Raw genomic sequence first — 26309 nt, 5'->3', positions numbered from 1 at the left:
GGCATTCCTATCTACATATGAATATGAGCCCTTGAAAAATTTGCTGATTATGCATGCTGCCAAATTTATTAACTCAGAATTGTCTGCTCAGTGTTTATTAAAGGATCAATGAAAAAAATAACAATTTCAAAAAACTATTGGCTTCATTTTTTTTTTAATAAGAATATCTGCTCCACTATATCTTGCTTAAAAAGGACAAAGGACGTTGCAAATTAATTCAGGGAAACAATGACCAACAGTACAAAGAGCATAATGACACACCAAATATGATTTCACTAATCACCTAAACTTCCTAGACAGGGCACGAGATGGGGCCGATAACTTTCTTACCTTTTGGAGAGTAAAAATGGGGCTGATAACTATCCCCACCATATGAGCATTGGCCTTAAGAATTAGATCATAGATGGGAGTGATAGTGTGATACCAAGTGAAATACGATTCGACTATTTGAGCAACCATTGCAATACATAGGTCAAGTGCCTTTCTATGGCCTTCATAAAAAATTGCACACAGACATACATGATGCAAGTACGAAGCTTGAGATTCCAAACCTTCAGAAATGCAGGGTTGGAGTAAAACACTACAAACTTCTCACAGACATTGTCTTTATCAAAAGCAAGCAAGTTTTTGATTGGAAAGGAAAATGGAAAAACTTCTTTTCATCATAACCTCAGAAATATGGAAAGGAAAGACATAATATAGGTTCAACAAGATGATTTTAGCAAATAATTCATCAGAATTTTCCTAGGCATTTCTTAAGTAGAAAATGCAATTATAAGAAAAGAAGAGTGCAATTGGAGAGGACTACAAGTTGTCGTCTGCATCCGCTATTCGATTACTCTGTTGTGAAAGTATTGATGAGTGGAACCTTCACTTATTTCCCATAAACCAAACTTGTGCATGCTTTAGTCCACCTCTTTTGTGATCCATTTACGGACTTTCTGGTCAAAGCCAAACTTGTTCTTCAGCAAATCAACCTTAACACGCAAAATGACATATTATATTAAAAAGGCAACAGGAAACAAAACAAGTCAATTCAAATAGTACAATCCCCATAATGACTTGATCAATGTCACTGGATGCAGTTTTATGTGAATTAAACAGAGTGTGCATGCTAAAATTCCAAATGGCATGAGAATTCTGCAGCATAACCGCAGGAACTACTTCAGTCAGTGCAGCATGTTAATAAAACAAAACACACCTTAAAAAAACAAGTCAATATACTGGTGATGACTAATATTTTTGCTTGAGCACAACTAATTCAGAACTTAGCAAATGGTAACACATATTTTCTAATAATCATACATTTGAGTAGCATCCCCAGAATTCTGACCAAGACAATAATGATATTGATCACTAAGTAGTAATTGCTACCTTGTCTTTGCTTCCAGCACTCCCAACAACATAGCACCTGGCTAACTTGGCAAATTGGCCAACAAGCTGACCTACCGCTCTTGATGCGGCTGAAACGAAGACCGTCTCTCCTTTCTTAGGTGAGAAGATCTCATAAAAACCAGCATAGGCAGTCATACCAGGCATACCTACATTAAGCAAACACATGTCATGAGCCCTGAGCGCATTAAGCAGGAGTGTTGTACGACATACATAAGGCAGTTAAGTTACTGCAGTACCAGTGTCATCAAGATTATTTGATGCTGAATAAATTTCTTACTGCAAGACCACACTACTAAATTTGAAAAGCAATTGGAGTTTGGAACATCAGTTTTGGAAAGAATGTGACAATTAACAAACGCCGCAATCATAGAAATCAAAATGTAAAATATCTTTGTTCAAACAAATAAGGGTTTGACACTAATCTCACCATTCAGCATAAATAAGAAGAAGCCAATACAATCAGTGATAAAAAGATAATGCAAATTTTTTGTTTCAAGCAGAGGCAATTTTGCAGAAGAAGAATTAAAAAGTGGTAGTAGCAGCAATAGCAACTGAAATAATAGGGACAGCAGGGAGAGGGGAGGGCATATCGGTGCCACCAAGTCGGTCGTGGGAATCTAAAACAAATACTGAATGGAAGTGATGAGACTATACTCTTCCCAGCCAGTCTTTCCCCAAACCAAGTCGCCTTGCTTAACTTTGCATCCCCAGATTCCAAAACTTTAGCCACGCCTAAACTGCTGATAGGCTGCACATATATAATACTATATGAAAAATGATTTCAAATATATTGTAAACAATATCGTAATTGATCTAAATCTCATAACAAAGCAAGGTTGTTTTTACTCATTTCATACACACAATAGGTGCTCAAATCGTATATATAATAGTAGCAACAATTGCGAAGATATTTGTGAAGATACTAATTATGATATCTAATTACCAACATATTTGTGAAAATACTAATTATAATATCTAAAGTAACTTCTATATGTGGATGACTTGTGAAACTCTTGTTAAAACATAATTTACTGGATACAGCAAATCCGCATATCTGCCATCTGCACTCAAACCTTGTATCATATGTATCATAATTTATTAAACTCTTGTTCCATATGTATCCCCTGTTACGTGAGCTGCTCAGCACACCAACCTTGACAAAGAGATCTGCTCTATATCATCATATCTCCACCATTGACAAAGTTGTCCATACTACATTAATGCCTTGACTTATTTGTCTGTACCTCAATGATGTGTCAGTAAACTTCCAAATAATATTGGTAGGATAGTTATGGTAGCAGCTCTATAAGAGCAGAATTGTAAACATGTAAGAACGTGCTTGAATATACAGAAATACATTACCAGATTTGACATGGTATCAGAGCAGTTTTGCTCTTGAGACCGATAACCCATCTCTAGAAATCTAGATTACCCATACCCATATTCCGCTGCCAGAAATACCAAGAGAAGAACTCTGTTCTTCATCTTACCCAAGTACCCAGAAAATACCAGCACCAGAAACTCTGAACCATACCAGTACCAGACACAGAAGAACTGTGTTTCTTCATTTTTACCCAGAAAATATATCAATACCAATATCATGTTAGAACAATGCACAATAAGCAATGGATCGTGTACCACAATGAATTGTATATAGATATTGATATAATTATGAAATCAGTTGACCAAAGTAAATCAATCCTAATACACGAACAGTTCTAATATATATATATATATATATATATATACACACACACACACAAGGAAAGAGTTTTGTTGAATTTAAACAAAGAGAGAATAGAATCACTGACTTGATAATAGATAGAGGCTTGCTTGCAGCAATCTCTTAAGACAGAAATTCGTCCCTATTCTTGTGCTTGTAGTTCCTTGGACGTCTATCTTGCAGGATACAACTATCTGATTCAAGCCGAAGCACTTCGACTTGAATCCTGTCAAACTTTACTATGTGTTTCTCTTTTCAGAAGAAGGAGGGGAGAGGAGAAGCGTATGTTCTGTTTCTTCTTGCATTCCATATATAGACCTCAGACGAACAGTTGTAACTGTTTGTTCCAATTTCAAACTCACTGAACAATTGTAACTGTTGATAACTGTTGTTTGATATTTATCCGAAAATCAAACAAGAACCAGAAACAAAACGCAAAAAAGGAACTTATTTTCCTCGTTTGGCCCAAGTCCCAAGTGCCCCAAGTCCCAAGGCCCATCTATGATATTTAAATATATATATATATATATATATATATATATATATACTATTATTAAGAGAAGAGGTTTTGTTAGCCAAAATCAAAAATTTTGACAGAAATAACCTTAAGAGATTAAAATACTTTGAGAATTAATTAAATCACAAGGGCTATTACGACAATTACAAATTATATTTTTCTTAATAAAAATAAACAAAATAAATCCCACAACCCACTTTTCTCTCCCACTAACTTTTCTCTGCAATAACCGTTTTCTTCCATTATCTTTTTTTTTTATTTTCTGAAAAAAAAAATTACTTGCACATGCAGAGCATGTGTGAAGGAAGGCTAGTATATATTTACAACAGGGCAAAGGTCTACTTCCTCCCAATTTTGGGCATTGCCTCTCTTTGTCCATTTAATAAGTGTTTTAAGAACCCTTATTAAAGGACATATTCCTTAAACCATTTCTCCAACATATCATACCTAGGAAGCTTATTTCTTCCCCGTATCCATTCTCAGACAAAATCAACTGATCATAAACTGATCTTGATTATTTTCTGAACAAACCCAGATCATACCCATAACCCATAACCAAGTTTTCTGGTCAAGATCGAGCACAAACTCATACCCAGAAAACCAAGAACAATTTCGGTTCTTCAATGTACTCAGTACCCATACTATACTTGGGAAGACAATCAAAGACTCAAAGTACCTTGATTACTTTCTCACCATTCCCAGACCATACCCATTCCGGATCAGTCTTAGAGGTCCATTCTTTTTAGAAATTCCAAACTGATCGTGAAGCTGTTGCTTCATCAGGCCAGTGAAGATCGATCTAGTCTGACCACGAAGCAAATATACCCACCAGCTCAGATTGCAGCGAGCGCGAAACCCAGACTCAGATTGCACGAGGCAAACATACCCACCACCTCCGGGCCGACCCGTTCACTGAGGCCCAAGCCAAATCCGGCCCTTCTAACTCTTTGAGTTACCAAGACCCAATCAGTTCTGACCCGACCAAGTCCAATACCTAGCTGATTACAAAAGTTGGTCGAGAAAAGATGGAAAAAAATCAAAGTAAATTAGATTAGAAATTTTATCCTTATAATGTCAAGCTTACAAGCTCAACACGATTAGGTCCATCTAATTATACCATGTCTGGGCCAAAGATTGAATAAGAGAAAGGTAACCGAAAGGTTGGAAAGTGATCATTGCTCCACCAAAATATTAATCCTCCTTATCTGGTCACATTAAAAAGAGTTACAGAAAGGTTGCGTAATAGGCAACACCTAAGGATCAAATTCCTCTTCTCTTTACTTAGTAAGTACCGAACCATGGTTCTCAATGAATTACTCACTTATTCAATCCACACATTAGCAACCAATTCCGAAGCTTCTTCTCAATATAAAGGCGATCGTCATCCAATGATCATGGCCCTATTGCTCCAGAAAAATGGGATAGCACCAATTTTATTTCTTGGTCTAAACATGTCGAGTTGAACATCACTGCCCAATGCTGATACACATTTATGCAAGCGTACGTATCATTGTCAAGATAGGGAAATATTAAGCCCAAAGTTTATCATACCATACCCACAATTCTTGGGTAATCGGAACTAAAGTCACCATGCAAAGAAAAGAAAAATAAAAAAAATAAAATAAAAATAGTAATCTAAGGCACTAAGCCTTAGCAATGCTCGGCTTTAATTTGCATCAAATCCCCAATCAAAACTAAGAACCTAGTAATGGATAATTACAATGAGATAGAATTTGTCACCGAAAATTGCAAATTGAGTTTCTAATAACTAAATTTTAAGAATTTAAATGAAAACTTTAACCAACAACTAAATTGAATAAAGGAAAAAAAAATAAGAAAATGGAAATTAGGTCACTAGGGTATCCTCCTAGCCAAATTCAATGCACAAATATGTTCCGACAATGGTCGTTCAATTCATAATAGTATCAATAACCGTATCCAAGGCTTTTCAAGGCTCATGGGTCATTAGATTCCTTAAAGGGTATTCCTATTCCGGATCAAGGGCCGTAAAAACTCAATTGGCATGGGACAATCTAGAGCCTTGTTAGGGCCTCTAATTGCACCCAAAGGCTAAGAGTCATAGAATTAAGGTTCTCAAGCTAGCACAATCGAAATTAGTATTGTAACTAACCATGTTCTAAACAAGTGTCCTAGCCATAAATTAGAGAAGTAATTAGGTTCCCTAATTCGTTCTAGACATGCTCATCTACACATTCAAGAGTTAATTAAGCTCCTAATCATGCATCTAGGCCATATATTATAGAATAGAACATATGCTAAACACAAAATTGAAAACCATTAAATCAAAACATATTTATTACATTAAATCCATGCTAGAGTTCAAACCTTAATTTCCTAATAGACTACTCACAACCCATTAACAAACCCACAACAAAATTCATCAAATCACAATACATTAAGAGAGTATAGAGTTGAGAAAAGAGAGAGAAACCAACACTAGTCACAACAACACTAGAGAGTGAGCATCACTAGCTTGGAATTATACTTTCTCTACACCTAGCTAAACCCAAATTCTTGGAGAAGATGATGAAAATTGATTGGTGTGAGGTACTTGTGGTCTCGATGGGTATAGGAGAAGAGAAAGAATGGTGGTGGTCTGATGTGGGAAGAAGGGAAGGAATGGGTTTGATGGGAAAGGGCAAAGCCCTTCCCTTTTACGTTGCGGCTCCCCCGTCTAAGAGGAAGGAAGAGGAATTTATATGGGTCATGTTGATATGCTTCAACGAGAGGATGAGAGGATAGATTGAATGGGTGGCTGTGATTGCAAGAGAAAGAAAATGGATGGACTAGATATCAAGTCTCGGTCGAAGAGTAGATAGAAAGGTCACGTGGGCTAGGCCTTAATTGTGAGAACCATCGGCCACCATTTTCACTTTCTAGAGTGAAATGAAGATGAGAAAAGAAAGCTTAATGCCATGTGTCATGGGCCTATCAGAAGAAAATGGATGGACTAGATATCAAGTCTCGGTCGAAGAGTAGATAGAAAGGTCACGTGGGCTAGGCCTTAATTGTGAGAACCATCGGCCACCATTTTCACTTTCTACTTTTCTAGAGTGAAATGAAGATGAGAAAAGAAAGCTTAATGCCATGTGTCATGGGCCTATCAGATAAGCCAAACAATTAGAGCACGTGCATGCATGCTTAAAGACTTAATTAACTAAATAAGTCATTGATCAGTTAATTAAGCACCCCCCCCAAATTCCATATTTAATTAAATGAATAATTAAATATCATGGATGGTTGGCTTCTCTCATTTGCTGCATTGACCATTGTTGACCAAAGCTGCTATTTCTTCTTCTTCTCGAAAATTCCATTTTAGTTTCATTTTCGCATCATTTTGTCTTGTTTCAGCAATTCCGCTTATTTCCTATAAAATAAATAAATAAAAATAATTACATAATAATTGACTTGAGGACTAACCTAATTAGAGTGTTTCAGATATAATTATACACATAGAAATGCGTGTAATCAGATGCAAACTTGGTTATCTCACTAGCAAAAAGAAATCCCCATCTAAAGAAGAAGATGAAGAGGGTTATGAAATATGGGTCGAATGTAAATGAATTGGACTATTCTATTCAACACATGACTTTTCTAAAGCTACTAGGAAATCAGAAGTTGCAAAGCATTAGGAGAGTATTTCTCCTACTTGTTCGGAGACTCAAGGGAACTAAATGAAGATTCCAGAATCGTATCAAGGAGAGAAAAATCAAGGAAGATAACTCTCACTGATCTTAAGATAAAGGTGTCTTTTAATCCATATCATTTTGATGATTCTAAATTGATATGCATTGCTTTTAATTGATCTGAAAAAATCTCATTTGTTCAAAATTGCATATCCGATCAAGATTTGATCACATGTTTGATTGCATACTCAAAACAGTTTAAAACCTTTCTATATTCTTCTTATTTGGTGATTAAGAAAAGATTTGATTGAGGGGGAGTCTTGCTCCTCTATAAAAGGTTTTGAATCTGCATTTTATGTGTAAAGTTTTTGTGTGTTAGTTATTTTTGTTTTTGTGTGTTGCTTAGTCTTCACAAACTGATTTCTGGAAAAACTCTCCCTCATACTTACTTATTCATTTCACTGCATCCTTTCTCGTATATCGTATTTGAGATTAGTGTGTCCTTGATACAAGGTGAAGGGAAAGATTGATTCTGTAAAGCTCACCTGACTTTGAGATATTTGAGTTTGCAGTATAGGTTATTCAAATTGTATACAAGTTAGCGTTGTTGCTTGTAACGTGGTTGTGTTGAATACCACGACTTGTGATCTGTAACAATTTGATTCATATTAGATTTGTTCCTCATGTTGGCTACGTTAAAAGCCACGCAGTGAAGTTTCCTCAGTGGTGAGGTTTACACTGCGTAAGCAATTCATGTGTTCTTCATTCTTGAGTAGTTTAATCACAAAACTTCGTTCACTACTTAAAACCATCTAGTTATTATTCCATTTGGTGATTACAATTAGCATCAGAGCGGGTTCTAGAACTTTCTAGTGATCCTGGGAAAGATGGAACATTCACGTGATAGGGCTGCTGGTGGATCTATAAATAGTCCTCCATGGTTCGATGGTGGATGTGAAAAATATACTCAATGGAAGATATATATGAAATCATATCTCTATGCTCAAGATGAACATGTGTGGAACATTGTAGTAAATGGCTGGACTATACCTATGGTAAAAGCAAAAGGAGAGAGCTCTTCCACTGCCACTCCTAAACCAAGGAAGGACTGGACTGAGGAAGAAGTCTGTGATCTGCAAGCAGATTTCAAAGCCAAGAACAGCATTTTCACAGCCTTATCTGAACGGGAAAAATTGAGGATCAGCCATTGCGATACTGCCAAGCAGGCTTGGGATCTGTTACACACTACATACGAAGGAAATAAAAAGGTACGTGCACAAAAATTACAAGCACTGATCTTTGAGTTCGAAACTATGACTATGGGAGATGATGAAACTGTGGATGATTTTCATGGTAGAATTCTTAAAATTTTCGGTCAGTGTCGTAGTCTGGGAGCACCTATTGATGAAGATAAGATTGTCAAAAAGATACTAAGAGCCTTGCCAGAAAAGTTTCATTCAAAGGTCACTAGTATAGAGGACTCCTTTGATATTGATGAGTATCCACTCGATGAGCTCATCGGAAATCTCAAAACCTATGAGATGAGGTTAAAGCCTGAGAAGAAATCTAAGGGTGTAGCTTTCAAGGCTGTGAAAGAAATAGAAGAAGAAGAAGAAACACTTGACCTTGCTCTCTTAACAAAGGAATTCAAAAAATTTCTCAAAAGCAAAAACTCTATGAGGAATCCCAATGCCTCCCGGAAGAACTTTCACAGTAGCAGTAATGGAAGTAGTGATTACAATGGGAAAAATGGAAAAGGTACCTTCAAAGGAACTCATTCAGGAAAAACCAAGTGTTATGAATGTGGGGGTTATGGCCATATTTCCACTGACTGTGGGAATAGAAAACATGGGAACAATCAAAATAAGTCACTACTCTCGACTTGGAGTGATGATGAAACTCAGGAAGTTGAAAATGTGGCATTTGTATCATCTTTAGCTGTGATGTGATATTCTCAGATGATGAAACTACAATCCGCTGCAAACAACTCTACAAGGCATCAAAAGCCACATTGATCAAGAACATAGAACTGGAAAGAGAAGTTGAGATGTTAAAGGCTGAAAAAGGAGAGATGCATCACCTGTTAAAGGAATCTCAAACCCTGTTGGATCAAGAAAGGAATAGATTCGCTGATGAATCAACATATGTGTCAAATGAGGAAGAAGTATCAGCATGGAAGAATGAGCATCTGGAACTAAATAACTAAATCAAAGTGCTGGAACTTGAGGTAAAAGGGCAACATGCTTTGAACTTAAATTTGCTAACAGAAATTAATTCCTTGCAGGATGAACTAAAGATCACCCAAGAAAAATTTACCAAGTTTGACATCAGCTCAGGAGCTGTATCCAAACTGTTTGGATCAAGAAAAGCTCCACATGACACTTCTAGACTTGGCTACTATGGTGAAAGTTCCAAAGGTACAAAATTTATTAAAGAATCTCGACAAACTGTTGAGAAAGATGAATCCAGCACTGAACCCTTCAAAAGGATCAAGGAGCATAAATATGCTCAACAGGTAAAGGTTGACCAAGAAACTGCTACTGGTCAAAACAGGTATCTCAATTCTAAAAGTTTTATTCCTACCTGTCATTACTGTGGTAAGATAGGACATATTAGACCTAAATGTAATGAGAGAATTCATAAGGCACACCCTACTCAAGAAAGATGTAGTGTAGAATCACTGCAAATTGAACTTAGAGAACAAAAGGAGCTTATCAATAAGTTGACTGATTTATTCTCTAAAAGCAACTTAAAAATTGCCAAAGATAAACCTATCTGGACCAGGAAAAGCAGTTCTCTTACTCACACTGATGTTACTTGCCTTATCACATGTGTGAAACCAGGTGAAAAAAAATGACACATATTGAGGCCACCTGTCTAGTGGCTCTAACTGCTATGGAGGACAAACTCAAAGATTTCTGGTATGTTGATAGTGGCTGTTCTTGACACATGACTGGAGACAAAGCATGGTTCTCTTCCTTTGAGGATGAATGCACAACAGGGTCTGTCACTTTCAGTGATGGAAGAAAAGCTAGCATACTTGCACGAGGCACTGTCAATACACCTGGTATTCCAAATCTCAAAAATGTGCTCTATGTTGAAGGGCTGACAGGTAATTTAATTAGTGTCAGTCACTTGGTTGATGACCATGAAGATGTGTGGTTCAATAAACAACGATGTCTAGTGTTAAATCACAAAGGGGAAGGCATCATTGGAGGTAAGAGATCCTTTGATAACTATTACCACATTAAAGCTAATGAATCTTCTTCTGCGCAGTCTTGTCTTTCTGTGCGATCCACAGAGGAGACATTTGAATTATGGCACATGAGACTTGGACATGTGAACTATCAAGATCTGTTAAAGATATCTTCCAAGCAATGTGTCAAAGGATTACCATCCCTGAAGGGCAAGACGGATAAGATGTGTGGAGGCTGCAGAATTGGAAAGCAGGTAAAGACTCCTCACAAAGTGGCGAATTCAGCTACAACCACAAAAGTTATGGAACTGCTCCACATGGATCTCATGGGACCAGCTCAAACTGAAAGCATTGGACGTAAAATCTACATGTTGGTAGTGGTAGATGATTTCTCAAGATTTACATGGGTAAATTTTCTGAAAGACAAAGCTGAAACATTTGAATCCTTTAAAAGTCTAAGTCAGAAAATGTTAATAGAGAAGCAATCATCTAATCTTTGTATGGTAAGAGTCAGATCTGATAATGGAACTGAGTTTAAAAACTCTGCATTCACTAACTATTTCAATGAGCTTGGTGTTTCCCATGAGTTTTCAGCCCCAATCACTCTCTAGCAAAATGGAATTGTAGAAAGGAAAAATAGAGTCCTGTTGGATATGGCCAGAGTCATGTTACATGATGCAGGTCTTAGTACCAATTTTTAGGCTGAAGCTATAAGCATTGCTTGCTACACCATAAATAGAGTCTTTCTTAGACCATGAACTGACAAAACAACATATGAACTTTGGAAAGGTAAAAAACCAAATGTAGGACACTTCCATGTTTTTGGAAGTATCTGCTACATTTTAAGGGATCGAGAACATCTTGGAAAATTCGATGCAAGAAGTGATGAAGGTGTGTTCCTAGGTTACTCACTGAATAGTAGGGCATATCGAGTCTACAACAAGAGAACTCGTGTGGTGATGGAATCTATCAATGTCTCGATTGATGATCAGCTTGTCAAGCAGGAAGAGCCTTATGCAGATACTTCTTCAACCTCAAACACACTGCCAGAATCTAAGTCAAATAATGACGAGGAAGAGGAAATAACTGACAGCATTTTTGAACTTGCTCCGACAATGAGACAAGGTTTCAAACAAGTTTGAAAGGATCATTCTAGTCAAGACATCATTGGGAAAGTATCAAATGGTTTAAGGATCAGAAGTCAAGCTATCACACAGGTAAGTCAAGATCAGGTAAGTCATGACAATGTATTGCTTTGTTTTATCTCTAAAAATCTGTTGAACATAAATGTAATATCACAGTTTGGTTTTGTGTCACTGATTGAACCAAAAAATGCTAAGGAAGCCTTATTGGATGATCAATGGATTAGTGCTATACAGGAAGAATTAAATCAGTTTACTAGGAATGATGTGTGGTACTTAGTGCCAAGACCTAGTAATTGCAATGTCATAGGAACCAAGTGGATCTTTAGAAACAAGAGTGATAAAAAGGGAAATGTGGTCAGAAATAAAGCTAGGCTGGTGGCTCAGGGGTATTCACAAGTTGAGGGACTTGATTTTGATGAAACTTTTGCTCCTATTGCACGCTTAGAGTCTGTGAGCTAATCATGGCACGGTTCGTACTTATAATAATTATACCTTTTATTTATTTTTTATTTTTCAATTTTAAGGCTATGTACTCTATAAGTTAACAGTGACCAGCAGATAGTTATATGAGCAAAGGAAGACAAGCTGCCATATAAAATTAAAACAAAATCAGAAAAAGAAAGGTCTCTTAGATTCCACTAGATATATGCCCCGCGTGATGCTGCGGGTTTGCACTTTTTTTTTCTTCCTCAATTTTTTGTATGTACAACAATCAGAACCATAAACTAAGAAACGTTTATTGGTGAATGTCATAACTTTACATATTACAAAAGCTGAACTTTAAGTAGATTTGTATATTTACATATTGCAAAAATGGAATTTTGGGATAGAAGCTTTGCCATCAACAGTTACGTGTGTATGAATGCTGCAGAAGAATCTCCCATGATTACAGTATTTCCTCATCAACATTCTGAACACAGTTGTGATCAATACACCAATCAAAAGCAATCCCACACGTTTTATTAACAGAATCAAAACAGAGAGTATAATATCAGAATCCTCCCCTGCTTCTGCATTAAAAACTGCAAGTTTCATGAGAATGTGTCTTACCTAAATCATCACGTCTCCTGCCATTCAAGGTTCACTGCATAATCTTTGATTAAGATTTTCACAGCTCAATTTTGCTTCCGGCTATGCTTCAGGTAGGTGTCTCTTTTCAATACCAATGAGCATATAAGCCAGGTCAACTCCTAGAATGAAAAAACAGCTTAATTGCTGAAGTTGTAACAAAGAATTTGAACAGCAGGTCAACGCAACAATTACCTCAATGCCTACATTGTAACAAAAAAAATTTCAGCCACCAAGACCAGAGACCAACTCCATAAGTCATAACTGAAAAGAAAAGAAGAATACTCCTTTTGAAAAGTCCACAGCAGGATCAAAGATTGAGCCAATAATAAGTGGGTATTGTTTACCTTGTATGTCATCCCTAATTTTCATGTTATTCATCTCACTGGGCAACCGTATTTCCACTGCCGTCTCCTAATCCAGATGAAGGAGCCACACTTACAGAGGCCATGAGCACTATCAAGAACTGAGATAATTGTCTTCTAGATTCCCTCTCACCTCTCAAAATAAATCAATAGCATACCTACAGAAAGCATATAAACATATTAGCATTAATGTTAAACGATACAAATTATGTTAAACCGTTGATTACAGTGAACTCTTTAGATGCTTCACATTTCACAATTCAAATGTATGATCAAATTTATTGAATTTAGGTTTGGGACTGAAAAACCTTAGGAGCAATTCCAGTATTCCAGGGTTCTCTGAGTACGTCCTAGAAAACACATAAATAATATCGCACATAATTTCAATCTAATGAGCAAGGAACCATTACATCTGTACAAATTCTATCCCTATGATGGAGTTAAATTCCAAGGTTTTTGCATTCGATATAACAGAAGAATCAAGAAAAGCAAAATAGTAATAAATTTTCTAAGCATTTTCGATAAGCTGTGGTATAGTCCGGTTTACTTGGACATCCATCTCTGGAAAAGCTTATTTCTTTGGTGGTTCACTGATGTCCACATGTCGTCCGATCCTTCTGCTTATTCTCAGCTTCCTCGATTAAAATCCTCTGCTGCATTCTTTTCTGCCATCTTAATTAAGCAGAGGTCTTATATATTACAACTCACGTTCTGCAAAAGATAGGTATTGAAATTCAGGAAAAAAGGAAGATACATAAAAGCTTAATACACAAATTTTCAGTACAATAAATTACTTCAGCAGTGGGAAAAAAGCCAAATGTTATTTTCACAGCTAGGTTAAACCCAATAAATAAAGATTTAATGTTACATTAAAAGATAAACAGATTTCATGTTTAACCCCAATCTGTGAAAAAATAAAAAAATAAAAAAATAATGTCAATAAGACCACCGTGCAACACAGCAATATTGAAGCACATTAGAGAAGAATCGATCGCATTTGACATTGCGAGTATTTGGAGAAATGAAAGAAGAGCGCATCACATTTGACACTGTATTTCGGCTTAATGCAACACAGCAATATTGTATAGATCCTCGTTGACTTACACTTTTTTTAGTTTAGATAAGTTGCTGACTAAAACCAATATTGTTTAAGCTTGCTGGTATTTTGATATTGCCGCGAATTTGGTAAGGACAATGGGTTCCATTTGTCAGATCCCATCTGCAGGAGCAAAATAAGTTGCTGACTAAATATTGTTTAAGCTTGCTGGTTTGTGCTGGTTTTGGGTGAAATACAAACATTAAAATCAAAGAAATAAGCACATTAGAGGAGATTTCATATAATGCAACACATCAATATTGAAGCACATTATATTGAAGCACATTAGTGAAGAATCCATCACATTTGACATTGTGAGTATTTCGGCTAGTTAGTTTACAGAATGGTCAAGATTGTGACAAATACTTGGTTTGCAGAAAGACAATTAAACTTAATAAACAGGATCTTAATCCTAACAAAAATGATCAAATAACAGACAATTGAGATAACCATATCATTCTTCTTCATTTTTTGTCAGACAAATCATTTAGTTGTGGGTGCTTTCATAATGAGCATGCCTATCATCAAAGATGTAAACTTTAGTGTGCAGATATGAGAGTGGAAGCATACTTGAATATGGTGTCAATGTGGGTCATCATTGTTCCCTCATCCTTCAGAAAAAGTTTAGCTCTGTATATCCATGTGAATATGGCTGAAGCTCCTCTACTTCAATCATACTTGTGCTTCCATTTTCGGTCTATTGGCCCCTCTCTCATAGTTGGCTCTACATTGTTCAGATGAACACCAAAATTAAGCATGAACATTCAACTCATTGGATTGAGATTTCTAAGTAACAAAATAAGAGAACAAATCAAAGTTACCAATAGAAAGCGGATTTCCCCGTAAATTTTTTATGTCGTCAGCAGCTGAATTTCCATTTTCATCCTACAGTTTGATCAGATTGGAATCAAAAGTTCCACAATTTTAGGTTTATTGAAGAAATTCGATGATGCTATAAAGAAAAAGAAAATACCTGATCCTTGAGCTTCCGGTACTCCATTTTCACACTCACTCATCTTTTTCTCGTAAAATCTTGGGTCTTTTCAGATCTTGCCTTAAATTAAGATATTATTGTATAGGAAGTAAACCCAGAGACTGGGAAGATGAAGAACATTCGAGGAAAGTGAGATTAGATTCCAGAATAATAGATCAACCAAAAAATTCATCAAATTTCATATATAAAAAAGATTTCAGCAGAAAAAGAGGAGCATAGTTTATGCCAAATGCAGAAATTGAAGAAGCAGGAAGTGAATTACTTTACTGATAGAGAACGCAAACAATACTTCAAAAGTGTGCAGAGCAAGATTTCGAAGGATTACCTTTCTTGGTAAGCAGTGTCTCCAAATTGAGGTTTGGTTACCAATGTAGGCAAGTCCTACTTCAGTTAAATGAAATGGTTATCATCTGCACTATTTTGCAATTCTTTTTTTCTGAACCAATTTTGTTTTACTTAAACTACAGATTGACAGTAGCTACTACTTATATGTTGTTCACATACAAATACACCAGCCTAACAGCAGTTTCAGCTAGCAACACTGTCGCCTGAAGGCATTTGCTCTCTCAGCTATGGTGGCCTGTTTCAACACACAAAATCAACAGCGTCAGCTACTATATTCTATGACAAATAAAGATTAAACCTTTTGTGGACAATAAATACAGATTCCCAGAAGGCCAAAATGGGTTGGAGTGGGGGTGAATTATACAATTAATCCATATCGTGAATCGAACTTTCCCACATGTATAAAACTATCAAAATTATAACCATAAATCTAATGTCATATACAATGGTAGCAAGTCAAAGACATACTCACCTTAATATATTGAACAGCCCGAACATAATCTTTCAGGGGTTGACATCGATGGCTGGACAAAGATTTGAGAGGTTTTGCTGTTGAATGATGCGGGAGAAACTCAAACTAAGAGAAGAGGAAGCGGTGGGTTCCAAGTCTTGGTGCAAACTAACCTGTACAGGTGAAACGGAACATCTTCCAAAACAAACCCAACCCTCGATTGTTTCTTGGCTCTCAGAGTTGCTGTGTGTCGATCACCGTCTCTCTCTCTCTCTCTCTCTCTCTCTCTATCACTGTCTCTCGAAGCCTCCAGCGTCTTATCGTCAAACAATGGCAAAATCGTAGTTGAGGCAAGTAGTAAGGGCAAAACCGTCGCTCCGCCAAGATGAACGTACTATTCATGAACAGTATACAGTGCCAACCCAGCTTTAGTATAATTATGACAAAATATCTTCATGACAAAGTATATTCAAATATTCAATCATTTGTCTAGCTATATCAAAATGATACTTATCTTTCTTAGCGCCGGTCAGACTGGGTTACTATTTTTTTAGTAACTGCGGTGATCATCAACTAATTTGGCAATGCTGATCGACCTCATTTTAGTTTAATATAAATACAAACGTGAGTGAAATCTGATCTAAACAACGAACAGACTTGCTAGTTCAGCTTTATCACCAAATGGCTAATGCATTCCTTTTCTTCTTACTCTTGATATTCTCTTCCAATATCATATTTGCAAACATTCATGCTTGCAACCAAATCGAACGCAGCTCTCTGATGTTCTTAGCTCTCACTCTGTCTTCTCCTCAGTTGAATTGGACTTCCGCTGATTGTTGCAATTGGGAAGGCATTACTTGTAATCGAGATGGTTGGGTCACCCATTTGCAGTTACCCTCTAAAGGGCTCAAACTAAAAGGAGGTATTTTCCCCTCATCATCACTTGCAAATCTCACACATCTCACTCACTTGAATCTCTCCCACAATTCACTCTCTGGTTCTCTAGATCAAACTGAATTCTTCTTGTCCTTGAATGATCTCGAAATCCTAGATTTGAGCTATAACCTTCTCTCTGGAGTGTTACCATCTTCTCTACCATCCAGTCATATTCGGATGGTGGATCTTTCCAGCAATCGTTTGCATGGTGCAGTTTCATCTTCTTTTTTCCAACAAGCTTGGAATTTGACTAGTTTCAATGTCAGTAACAACACCTTTTCAGGTCCTATCCCATCCTCTATTTGTCGTCCTTCTTCTTCCTCGTTACGACACCTTGATTTTTCCTTCAATAATTTCAATGGTAGTATATCTTCTGGATTGGTGAAGTGTTCCAAACTGCAGGTCTTCCGTGCTGGTCACAATTACCTGTCAGGATCGCTTCCAGAAGATATGTTTAATTCTACCACACTTGAAGAGATTTCACTACCTCTCAATTCATTGTATGGAGCAGTGAGTGATAGAATTTCCAACCTCACCCACCTTACAACCCTTGACCTCTCCTATAACCAATTGAGTGGTGTGCTCCCTCTCCACCTTGGGAAGCTCTCCAAGTTGAAATACATACTCCTGGATTTCAACTATCTGGAAGGTTCATTGCCTCTATCTCTGATGAATTGCACAAACCTCGTTGAACTACGTATGGGAAGCAACAACTTGGGAGGTGATATCTCCATGCTCAATTTTTCCAAACTTGGCCAACTTAGTAAACTTGGCTTGCGGAAAAATAACTTCACTGGTATCTTGCCGAGCAGCCTCTACTCGTGCAAGTTCTTGAAAGCAATTCAAGTGAATTACAATAATCTAGAGGTTCAAATACAACCTGAAATTCTTTCATTCAAATCCCTGTCCTTCCTCGCACTTGGTTCGAACAAAGGTTTGACCAATGTGACAGGGGCAATGAAGATACTGATGGGTTGCAAACGTCTCGTATTCCTTTCCTTGGCATCTAGTTTTTCAGGTGAGGAAATGCCGAACGGTGTCGAAATGGCGGATTCTAATGGATTTCAAAATCTTCGACTTTTAGATTTGAGTTCATGTAACCTTAGTGGTATAATTCCCTCATGGCTATCGAAGCTGAAAATGTTACAGGTCTTGGATCTCAGTGGCAACAGAATCACAGGCTCAATTCCAAGTTGGCTGGGGACTCTTCCAAGGCTACAAACTTTATTACTGGACTTCAACCAACTTTCTGGAGAATTTCCAAAGGAATTGTGCACACTACCTATGCTAGTATCTGGACAAGCTGCAGGTCAAGTAGGTCGCTTTTATCTTGAACTGCCTATCTACTTCCAACCTAGTGCTGATGCCATAACAAAACAGTACAATTATTTATTTTTTGTCCCAGTTATATACCTAAGTCACAATTGCCTTAGTGGGAATATACCTATTGAGATTGGTCAATTGCAGCTTCTCCAAGGGCTGGATTTTAGTGCTAACAACTTCTCCGGCAACATTCCAGACCAGATATCTAACTTAAAGTACATGGAGAGACTGGATCTCTCCATGAACCATTTGTCTGGAAAAATCCCGGCATCATTTACAGGTCTTAATTTCTTATCAAGTTTCAATGTCTCGTACAATAATCTTGGAGGACGAATACCATCAGGCACTCAACTCCAAAGTTTCAATGCTTCTGCATTTGAGGGGAATCAACTTTGTGGTGCCCCACTTCCAAAGAAGTGTCAGACAACAAAGGGTGCTGATGCACCTGATATGAGCACCCCAGATGCAGACACCAAGGAGCATCAAATTCCATGGTTTTATGTTTCTGTTGCACTTGGGTACATTACAGGATTTTGGGGAGTCTGTGGTCCCTTGGTGCTTATGAGAAAGTGGAGGTATGCATATTACCATTTCCTAGACAATGTACAAGACAGCTTCCATGTGATGATAGCAAAGTGTATGGAAGCATGAGGAGAAAGTTTGTTTAGAAGTCAGAAAGTAGACATATATGGTACTCTACTACTCTTATTGTAATAATCATAAAAAACATTCCCACAAATTTTCATTGACAAGCATGAAATTTTCATATATATTTACTTACGGTGTAGATCAGTGCCTGTAGTTGACACACAGAGGAAATAACAATACATTATTTCTTTTTGTGGTAACTAACAAGAAATTCATATTCACATATATTTGCTTCTGTAGGCCACTTGTGTGGAGAGAACTTGAGAGCAACAAGCATAGAATTCTTGCAACAGATAGAAACATATGCACACTTTATTCTTCTTCCAATGCCAACTCCATTTTAGTTATTTCTACCTGCAACACCATTAAGGAAACTACATTAGTCCACCAAATATTAGCATAATTCATTCAAGCCTAATCACACAGAGGAAGATGATAGGAGCCACACAAAAAAAGCACTTTTAAATGGGAACACATTCTCCGGTGTAAATTAGGGTTAAAGAATTTTCTTCAAACAGAAACACTCGGCTAAGAAGCTGGGTGTTCATGCAAGAGCCTTCTACTCATAGCAAATAGCAACACGATATAGAAGGTTTAGAGCTTAAAAATTGCAAATTTGGTCTTGGTTTCACTGCAAAGGCATTCCTATCTACATATGAATATGAACCCTTGAAGAATTTGCTGATTATGCATGCTGCCAAAGTTTATTAACTCAGAATTGTCTGCTCAGTGTTTATTAAAGGATCAATGACAAAAATAACAACTTCAAAAAACTATTGGCTTCATTTTTTTTTTAATGAGAATATCTGCTCCACTATATCTTGCTTAAAAAGGACAAAGGACGTTGCAATTTCTTTCTTTACTAAATGAACAATTAATTCAGGGAAACAGTGACCAACAGTACAAAGAGCATAATGACACACCAGATATGATTTCACTAATCACGTAAACTTCCTAGACAGGACACGAGATGGGGCCGATAACTTTCTTACCTTTTGGAGGGTAAAAATGGGGCTGATAACTATCCTCCTAACCCTGAACCCACCATATGAGCATTGGCCTTGAGAATTAGATCATAGATGGGAGTGATAGGTGGTACCAAGTGAAATAGGATTCGACTATTTGAGCAACCATTGCAATACATAGGTCAAGTGCCTTTCTATAGCCTTCATAAAAAATTGCACACAGACATACATGATGCAAGTACCAAACTTGAGATTCCAAACCTTCAGAAATGCAGGGTTGGAGTAAAACACTACAAACTTCTCACAGACATTGTCTTTATCAAAAGCAAGCAAGTTTTTTATTGGAAAGGAAAATGGAAAAACTTATTTTCATCATAACCTCACAAATATGGAAAGGAAAGACATAACATAGGTTCAACAAGATGATTTTAGCAAATAATTCATCAGAATTTTCCTATTAAAAATTTAAAATGACTACAAGAATCTCTTGATCCTGCAATTGTGGCTCTAAATAACCTAAAAAAAAAATTCGAAAACATTATCTTCCTTTTCCTTTGTTTGATACTTTGATTTGGTTATCAACACACATGGCATCAACATTTCCCACATTCAAGTTCAATCACTCAGAAAACCAGAATTTTTCAAACTTTCAAAGTTCTTAACTAACAGAATATGGACATAATTAAAACCCGAGCTCATTCTTAATGTACAATAACAAATTTTCTACAAAAAGAAACACAGTCTTTAATTAACTTGAAGTAGAAGTAAATGTTGGCTGTGGTTTCTTTGCTTATTTTGCCCCACTATTCAAAGTAAAATTAGAAATCTCAGAAACACAAAATACAGTCTTTCCCATATAATTCACACTAAAACAGCAAAGGCATTATTTTTCTTTCGAAGTACAAAAAATCCAAATTTATCTCATATTGACTCAACACTAGCTCCTCCTCGGCAAGCCTTGCTCTTACATACAGGAAAATCCTCGAACTGTTTAGCAGGCAATTTCTCGGACAGAGCCCCAACGTAAAACTCAACTGAATCAGACCCTTGTTCCATATGCATCCCCGTTACGGAAACCCATATAAATAGCTTCTTGGGTTGAGTCCCCGACACAACGGAAACAGAGCCGAAACTCAGCTTCCCTTTAATGTTCTTGTTGTAGTACACCAACTGATCAAAGTGAACATAACATGGGTTTTCGAGATCTCGAAGGTTCCATCGTCGGAGAGAGTGTAGGATCTTACGTTGTCGGGTAACAGACCCCTTGGGAGGCCGTACTTGGGGAGGAGGTCATGGACGTCTGTGATTGATTGGAGCGAGGTGGATGGACGGTTGGGGTTGGGTTTGAGGTCTCTGAGGGTTTCTGAGAAGAGGGAGAGGAGTAGAAGGTAGAGAGAGATTTGGGTGATGGACTAGGCCTTTGATGATGAGCTATAGGAGAAGAAGAGAGGCGGGAATAGACTTTTGGGAAGAACAGGGGAATAGAAGCGAAGTAATTTAGATGAGTAGGAAAGGGTAAAGATGGGAAAAAAATTATTTCATTGTTGGTAGGTACGGTACTCATTGTTGGAGGGAAATTTCCAATTTGTTTTTGAGTAAAAGAGAATTTTATTGTATAGGACTAGGCAATATTGTTACAATCATAACTGAGAACATCTCCCAGTATGTCGGGGGCATTTCCTTGCCACTCTATATGATTCACGGATTCATAAGCTTCACTAGCTAGCCTATGTGCTGCTGGATTTGCAGTTCTAGGAGTATGAACAATCGAAACTCCTACAATACCTTGCATCCACCCTCGAATATCATCAATTATGTTTCCATGCTCCAAATTTTGATACTCATGGTCATGAATCTCCTTTACAGCAACTTGACAATCAGTCTCAACACTGCAGTTGCTGACTTGCAGCTTATGCAGCAGCTGCAGCCCAAATTTGACAGCCAGCAACTCAACTTGTTTTGCAGAAGTAACCACATTGACATGGTACGCAAAGGCAGCAATAAAGTGACCGTCAGAGTCCCGGTGAACACCCCCTTGGCAGAAAAGTTCCATCGACATTAAGCTTGAAACTCCCAGTTCCGGTGGACTCCAGTGTTTTCGTGATTTAGGATCTCTTTGGAAAGGGGCACCTGCAAGGATCTCTTTGGCAATGGAGCATGCAAAAAACACATGCGCTACATCTTCAAAAGGATGGGCACAGGAGATGCATTTCAGCTCACGTACCTTGATATCCTTTGGAGGTAAGATTTCCTCGAGTAGGCAGGAGATTTTGACAAGCTCTCCAAACACAGTTTAATACTTTACCTGGTATTTTTGCCTTCCAAAGCCTCTGCCACAAGAGTTTATAGGGGTCTCCAGATGAGGTGGAAACAAGTGCAGTATTCATAACAAATGTTCTAGCACACCAATATGCTGATTTAACAGAATATTGTCCTCTCCTTTCTGGTTTCCAAATTAATCGGTCATCACATCTCCTTGAGCTCAAAGGAATGCATAGAATCTTGTCAGCAACCTCAACAGGAAACAAGGAGTAGATCATTGAGGGAATCCAGGTGCGAGTAGTGCTATTAATCAAATCAGCCACTTTCTCAAACATACAGTCAGCAGGCCTATGGATTAAGTAGCTAGGGCGCGCAAGCTGGGATCCAGCTATCTTTCTAGATATTTACCTGAGAGCCATCACCAATATTCCAATGCACACCAGTAGCAAGAACCGGTCTAGTACTAAGAGTAGAAAAGAATACTTCAATTCAGGGTTAATTCGATAATTCTATTCATCCCACAATGAGGGTATATATACAAGTACAAAGGAGTAGTCTAACTCTAATAGGAAACAATTTTTCCATAATTACAGGATATCCTAATTAAATAAAATCCTAATTACATACAGATTTACAGCGATTCTACATTCCTCCTCAAGTTGGTGCATAGATGTCTATCATGCCCAACTTGTCGACTGAGCTGTCAAATACCTTTCTGGACACTCCTTTAGTAAGAACATCAGCTAAATGCTCATCTGAGTTTACAAATGGAAAGCGAATAACCTTTCTGTCAAGATTTTCTTTAATAAAATGACATTTAACCTCCACATGCTTTGTTCTATCATGTTGAACTGGATTATGTGCAATCTCAATGGCAGCTGTATTATCACAATGCAAATCCATAGGATTTTTAAGCTTGTAACCCAGGTCTTTCAAGACATTACGAATCCACAACATTTCACAGACTCCGTGTGCCATACCTCGGAACTCAGCTTCTGCACTTGATCTGGCAACAACTTTCTGCTTTTTGCTACGCCAAGTGACAAGGTTCCCTCAAATAAAAGTGAAGTACCCAGATGTAGAACGTCTGTCAGTTTTATAACTAGCCCAATCTGCATCTGTGTATCCAACAACTTCCAATTCATCTTTTTTCTAAAATAGTAACCCTTTACCTGGCGCCATCTTCAAGTACCTCAAAATACGAAAGACTGCATCCATATGCTCTTCACTAGGACAATGCATAAATTGACCAACAACACTCACAGCATAAGCAATATCAGGTCTAGTATGTGAAAGATAAATCAACCTTCCTACAAGACGTTGATACCTGCCTTTATCAGTTGGAACTTGATCAGGATAGATAGCAAGTCCGTGATTCATCTCAATGGGTGCACTACAAAAAATAATTGCAATGGCCACCGCGATTAGCGTCGGCGCAAAAATGTCGTCGCCATTGGTCATAGATTTGCTACGGGAAAGAAGGCGTCGCAAAAATAAAAATTAGTTTGCGACGGCAAAGGAGAGCCGTAGCATATATGCTACACATGGTTAGCGTCGGTACTCAATTGCCGTCACCAAAGCTCCTATATTTTCTACGGCAAAGCATGTAGTCTCAAAAGTATAATAGGTTTGCGTCAGCAGTATGATGCCGTCGCTAGAATCACTTGGTTTTGCTACTGCGAATGTCTTCTATCGTATGATTCATTCCTCTCACATTTAACTCTCATTCTCTCTCTATCAGTTTCCCCATTTGTAGCGTTGCCTCTTTCTCTTTCTCTCTGATTCCTTCCCAACCCCAAAACACGACCCCCTAATCCATGAAGATCAATACCAGATCCGGGACACCCACCGCCACCCTCCTCCAACCCACCATCAAGGGATCGCCTACTGCAAGAACTGAAACCCCAATCTCCAATGGATTTGAGCTGCGATCCGATTGGATCTAACCACAGATCCACAAACTAGATCGAAAACGAAACCCTGCAACACAACTGGTCTCCACCACTTGCCACTAACCCAAATCCTGTGTAACCTCCATCCTCGACAGCACACGCCGTCTAGATACCCATGGTTTTCTCTCTCCTTCTGCATCTTATCCGATGAAAGCCAGCAGCCGGTTCGGATCGCCCCCACCTTCCCTCTTCTCTGCGCCGGCCAACTCTTCCTCCGCCTCTGCCGCCTCTGTCGAAACGCTCCTGCTATATAAACCCTTGACAAATCTCGCATCGTTCCTTCTTTCATTTTCAGTTCTCAACGCCACTCGCACTACTGCTTTTCGACCTCAAAAACTCAAATGGTAAGTCTCAGCTTTATTTTTTTTTCTTCGCCGATTTTGATCTTCGTTTGGTGGCTGAAAAAAAAAGATTTTTTTATTGATTTTTTTTGATAATTTTTTGTTGCATTTGTAGGCTTTGCCGAATCAGCAAACCGTGGAGTACCCGAACTTCAAGCTCGTAATCGTTGGTGATGGTGGAACAGGTTCGTCTCTTTACTCTGGATTTAGTTTCGTTTGTGATCTGTTTGTTATCGGTGAAATTTTTTCATTTTGCTTTGCTTGGTGAATCGGTTGTTTTGTGAGCTGAAATGAGACAAATAGAGCTTTGTTTTTGAATATCTGTTAGAGAAACACTATTAAAGTGTTTTTTTTTGTTGATAAATTGATGCCTTTGATTTGAGCATTTGGGAGGCAGATTTGAGCTTCATATACTTGAGTGAAGGGGTGTTTAGTGTTGTTTGATGACTATAACAGAAGCAATGAAAATGAACTTTAAAACAAGTAGATTCTTTTTTATGATTTAAACTGGTGGGACTTGTATATATGAAATTGATTGTTACACCCCATATCTGAGATACCCTTTTTACTGAGTTGCATGAAATTCTTTATGATTACCGTTCGCGGTTATAATTTTAACGTTTAGGGGGTGGTTAAAAATTGACTTTTTGTGAGTTACTAATTTGAGAAAATTTCCTTTATGAAAGTTGTAGAGGGCATTAAACCGAGCGCGTGCATATGTGGTACGTAAAAATCGGAGTTCGTATGCAAAAGTTATGAGTGAATTACGAAAATTACTGTTCATGGTAAATTTTGAATATATATGGAAAGTTACCCGGGTAGGTTTCCAAAACCGGAAACCCACCCCTCTTTCTCTCTCCTCTCCCCCGATTCTCCTCCCTTTCCCTTCGGGTTCTCCTCTTCCCCTCCGATTCTTCACTTTCCGGCCATCATCCGGCGTGCAACCGGTCACCACAGGGGCGCCTCAACCCGCTCTTGATGCCAGTGACCTAGGATTGGGGAGTTTCGGCCGTGAAAGTCCGGATCGAAGCAAGAGGTGCTCCGGTCGCAGTTGTGGGATTTTGCCGATTTCCGGCCATTCCGGCCACCTCCGGCCACCAGATTCACATCGAAGGTTTGGTTTTTGATGGAGATTATTTCCCCTAAGGTAGTTCATTCCAATTTGCATTGTAGAGGTCGAATTGACAATTTGTTCATTTCTAGGGTTCTTGAAGTTTCTGGGCTTTTCTTCATCGGCTTGATTCGACCACGTCGAGGTAAAATTGGTTGATGTTGTAGTTGAGAAGTTGGTTGGGCTTGTGGTGTAGATGCTAGTGCCGGAGTTTGGTGGTCATCGGAGGAGGTCGCCGCCGGCGCGTGGTCCCCACGCACCGCCACTGTAGGTAGCGTGTGGTGGCGCGTAGACTCGTGTTGTAATTGTCGTTTTAATCCCATATACCCTATAATGATTGTAGAATGTAATGCATGAAGTTTGGTGGAAATCGGAGGATTTACAAATTGAGTTTAAATGATTAATTATTGATTATCGCGAATTCGATCGCCGAATTCCTTTCGAATTCACTCTAGGTATTGCATCAATGACAGATTAATGTTGGAGCATTAAGGATGGATGTTGTAGAGAGTTGAGAAGTCGGATATTAGGAAGGGGGATGTTATGAATTTCCAATTATAAGTATTGTAAAATAAAAATTCCGTCCTGTGGATTATATATATATTTATGATTGTTATTCGTACAGGACGAGAGGAGTCTCCATACGAGGAGAATCACGAGCGACGTCAGGATTGACCGCTTATTGTGAGTGGACCTTTGATTTTAATTGATGCATGCAAATTAAATTCCGCAAGTTTTAAGTTATTGATTTATCAACTTATTTATCGAGCATTTTATTTTTGGTTTGGATTATTGAATGTTTTATTGGTTTGAACTTTTGAATTAAGAT

The 26309-nt window shown here is 37.9% G+C and overlaps 1 protein-coding gene and 3 long non-coding RNA genes across 12 annotated transcripts in view; 2 read left to right on the top strand and 2 right to left on the bottom strand.

The window, feature by feature from the left end:
- Window positions 1-677: 677 nt before the first annotated feature.
- LOC121049037 lies at window positions 678-3380 on the bottom strand. The gene is made up of 4 exons (XR_005799180.1): window positions 3207-3380; window positions 2050-2143; window positions 1375-1541; window positions 678-977 (listed from the first exon to the last, which is right to left on the bottom strand). It is a non-coding gene; the product is annotated as an uncharacterized LOC121049037 (long non-coding RNA).
- An 8852-nt stretch (window positions 3381-12232) lies between these two features.
- Window positions 12233-16260, bottom strand: LOC112165346. 9 transcript variants are annotated; one of them, XR_005800490.1, is made up of 12 exons: window positions 15964-16260; window positions 15651-15726; window positions 15472-15527; window positions 15126-15247; window positions 14974-15037; window positions 14723-14876; window positions 14161-14275; window positions 13604-13767; window positions 13039-13214; window positions 12887-12955; window positions 12674-12813; window positions 12233-12533 (listed from the first exon to the last, which is right to left on the bottom strand). It is a non-coding gene; the product is annotated as an uncharacterized LOC112165346 (long non-coding RNA). The 9 variants fall into 9 exon arrangements; XR_005800487.1 differs by having other exon boundaries at window positions 14161-14330; window positions 15472-15726; XR_005800486.1 differs by having other exon boundaries at window positions 13365-13767; window positions 15472-15726.
- A 363-nt stretch (window positions 16261-16623) lies between these two features.
- LOC112164416 (receptor-like protein 2) lies at window positions 16624-18852 on the top strand. The gene has a single exon (XM_040506059.1). It carries the CDS (start codon window positions 16624-16626, stop codon window positions 18850-18852), a length of 2229 nt encoding a protein of 742 aa, XP_040361993.1.
- A 2206-nt stretch (window positions 18853-21058) lies between these two features.
- LOC112165351 overlaps window positions 21059-26309 on the top strand; it is a 29965-nt gene continuing 24714 nt past the window's right edge. The window contains exon 1 of the long non-coding RNA XR_002922808.2: window positions 21059-21163. This is a non-coding gene — a long non-coding RNA (uncharacterized LOC112165351). The remainder of the gene's footprint in view (window positions 21164-26309) is intronic.

This window comes from Rosa chinensis, chromosome 5 (genome assembly GCF_002994745.2).
Source record: "Rosa chinensis cultivar Old Blush chromosome 5, RchiOBHm-V2, whole genome shotgun sequence".
NCBI classification, from domain to species: domain Eukaryota; kingdom Viridiplantae; phylum Streptophyta; class Magnoliopsida; order Rosales; family Rosaceae; genus Rosa; species Rosa chinensis.
The sequence above is the reverse complement of the archived record's forward strand: the minus strand, read 5'-3'. Positions and strand labels throughout refer to the sequence as shown.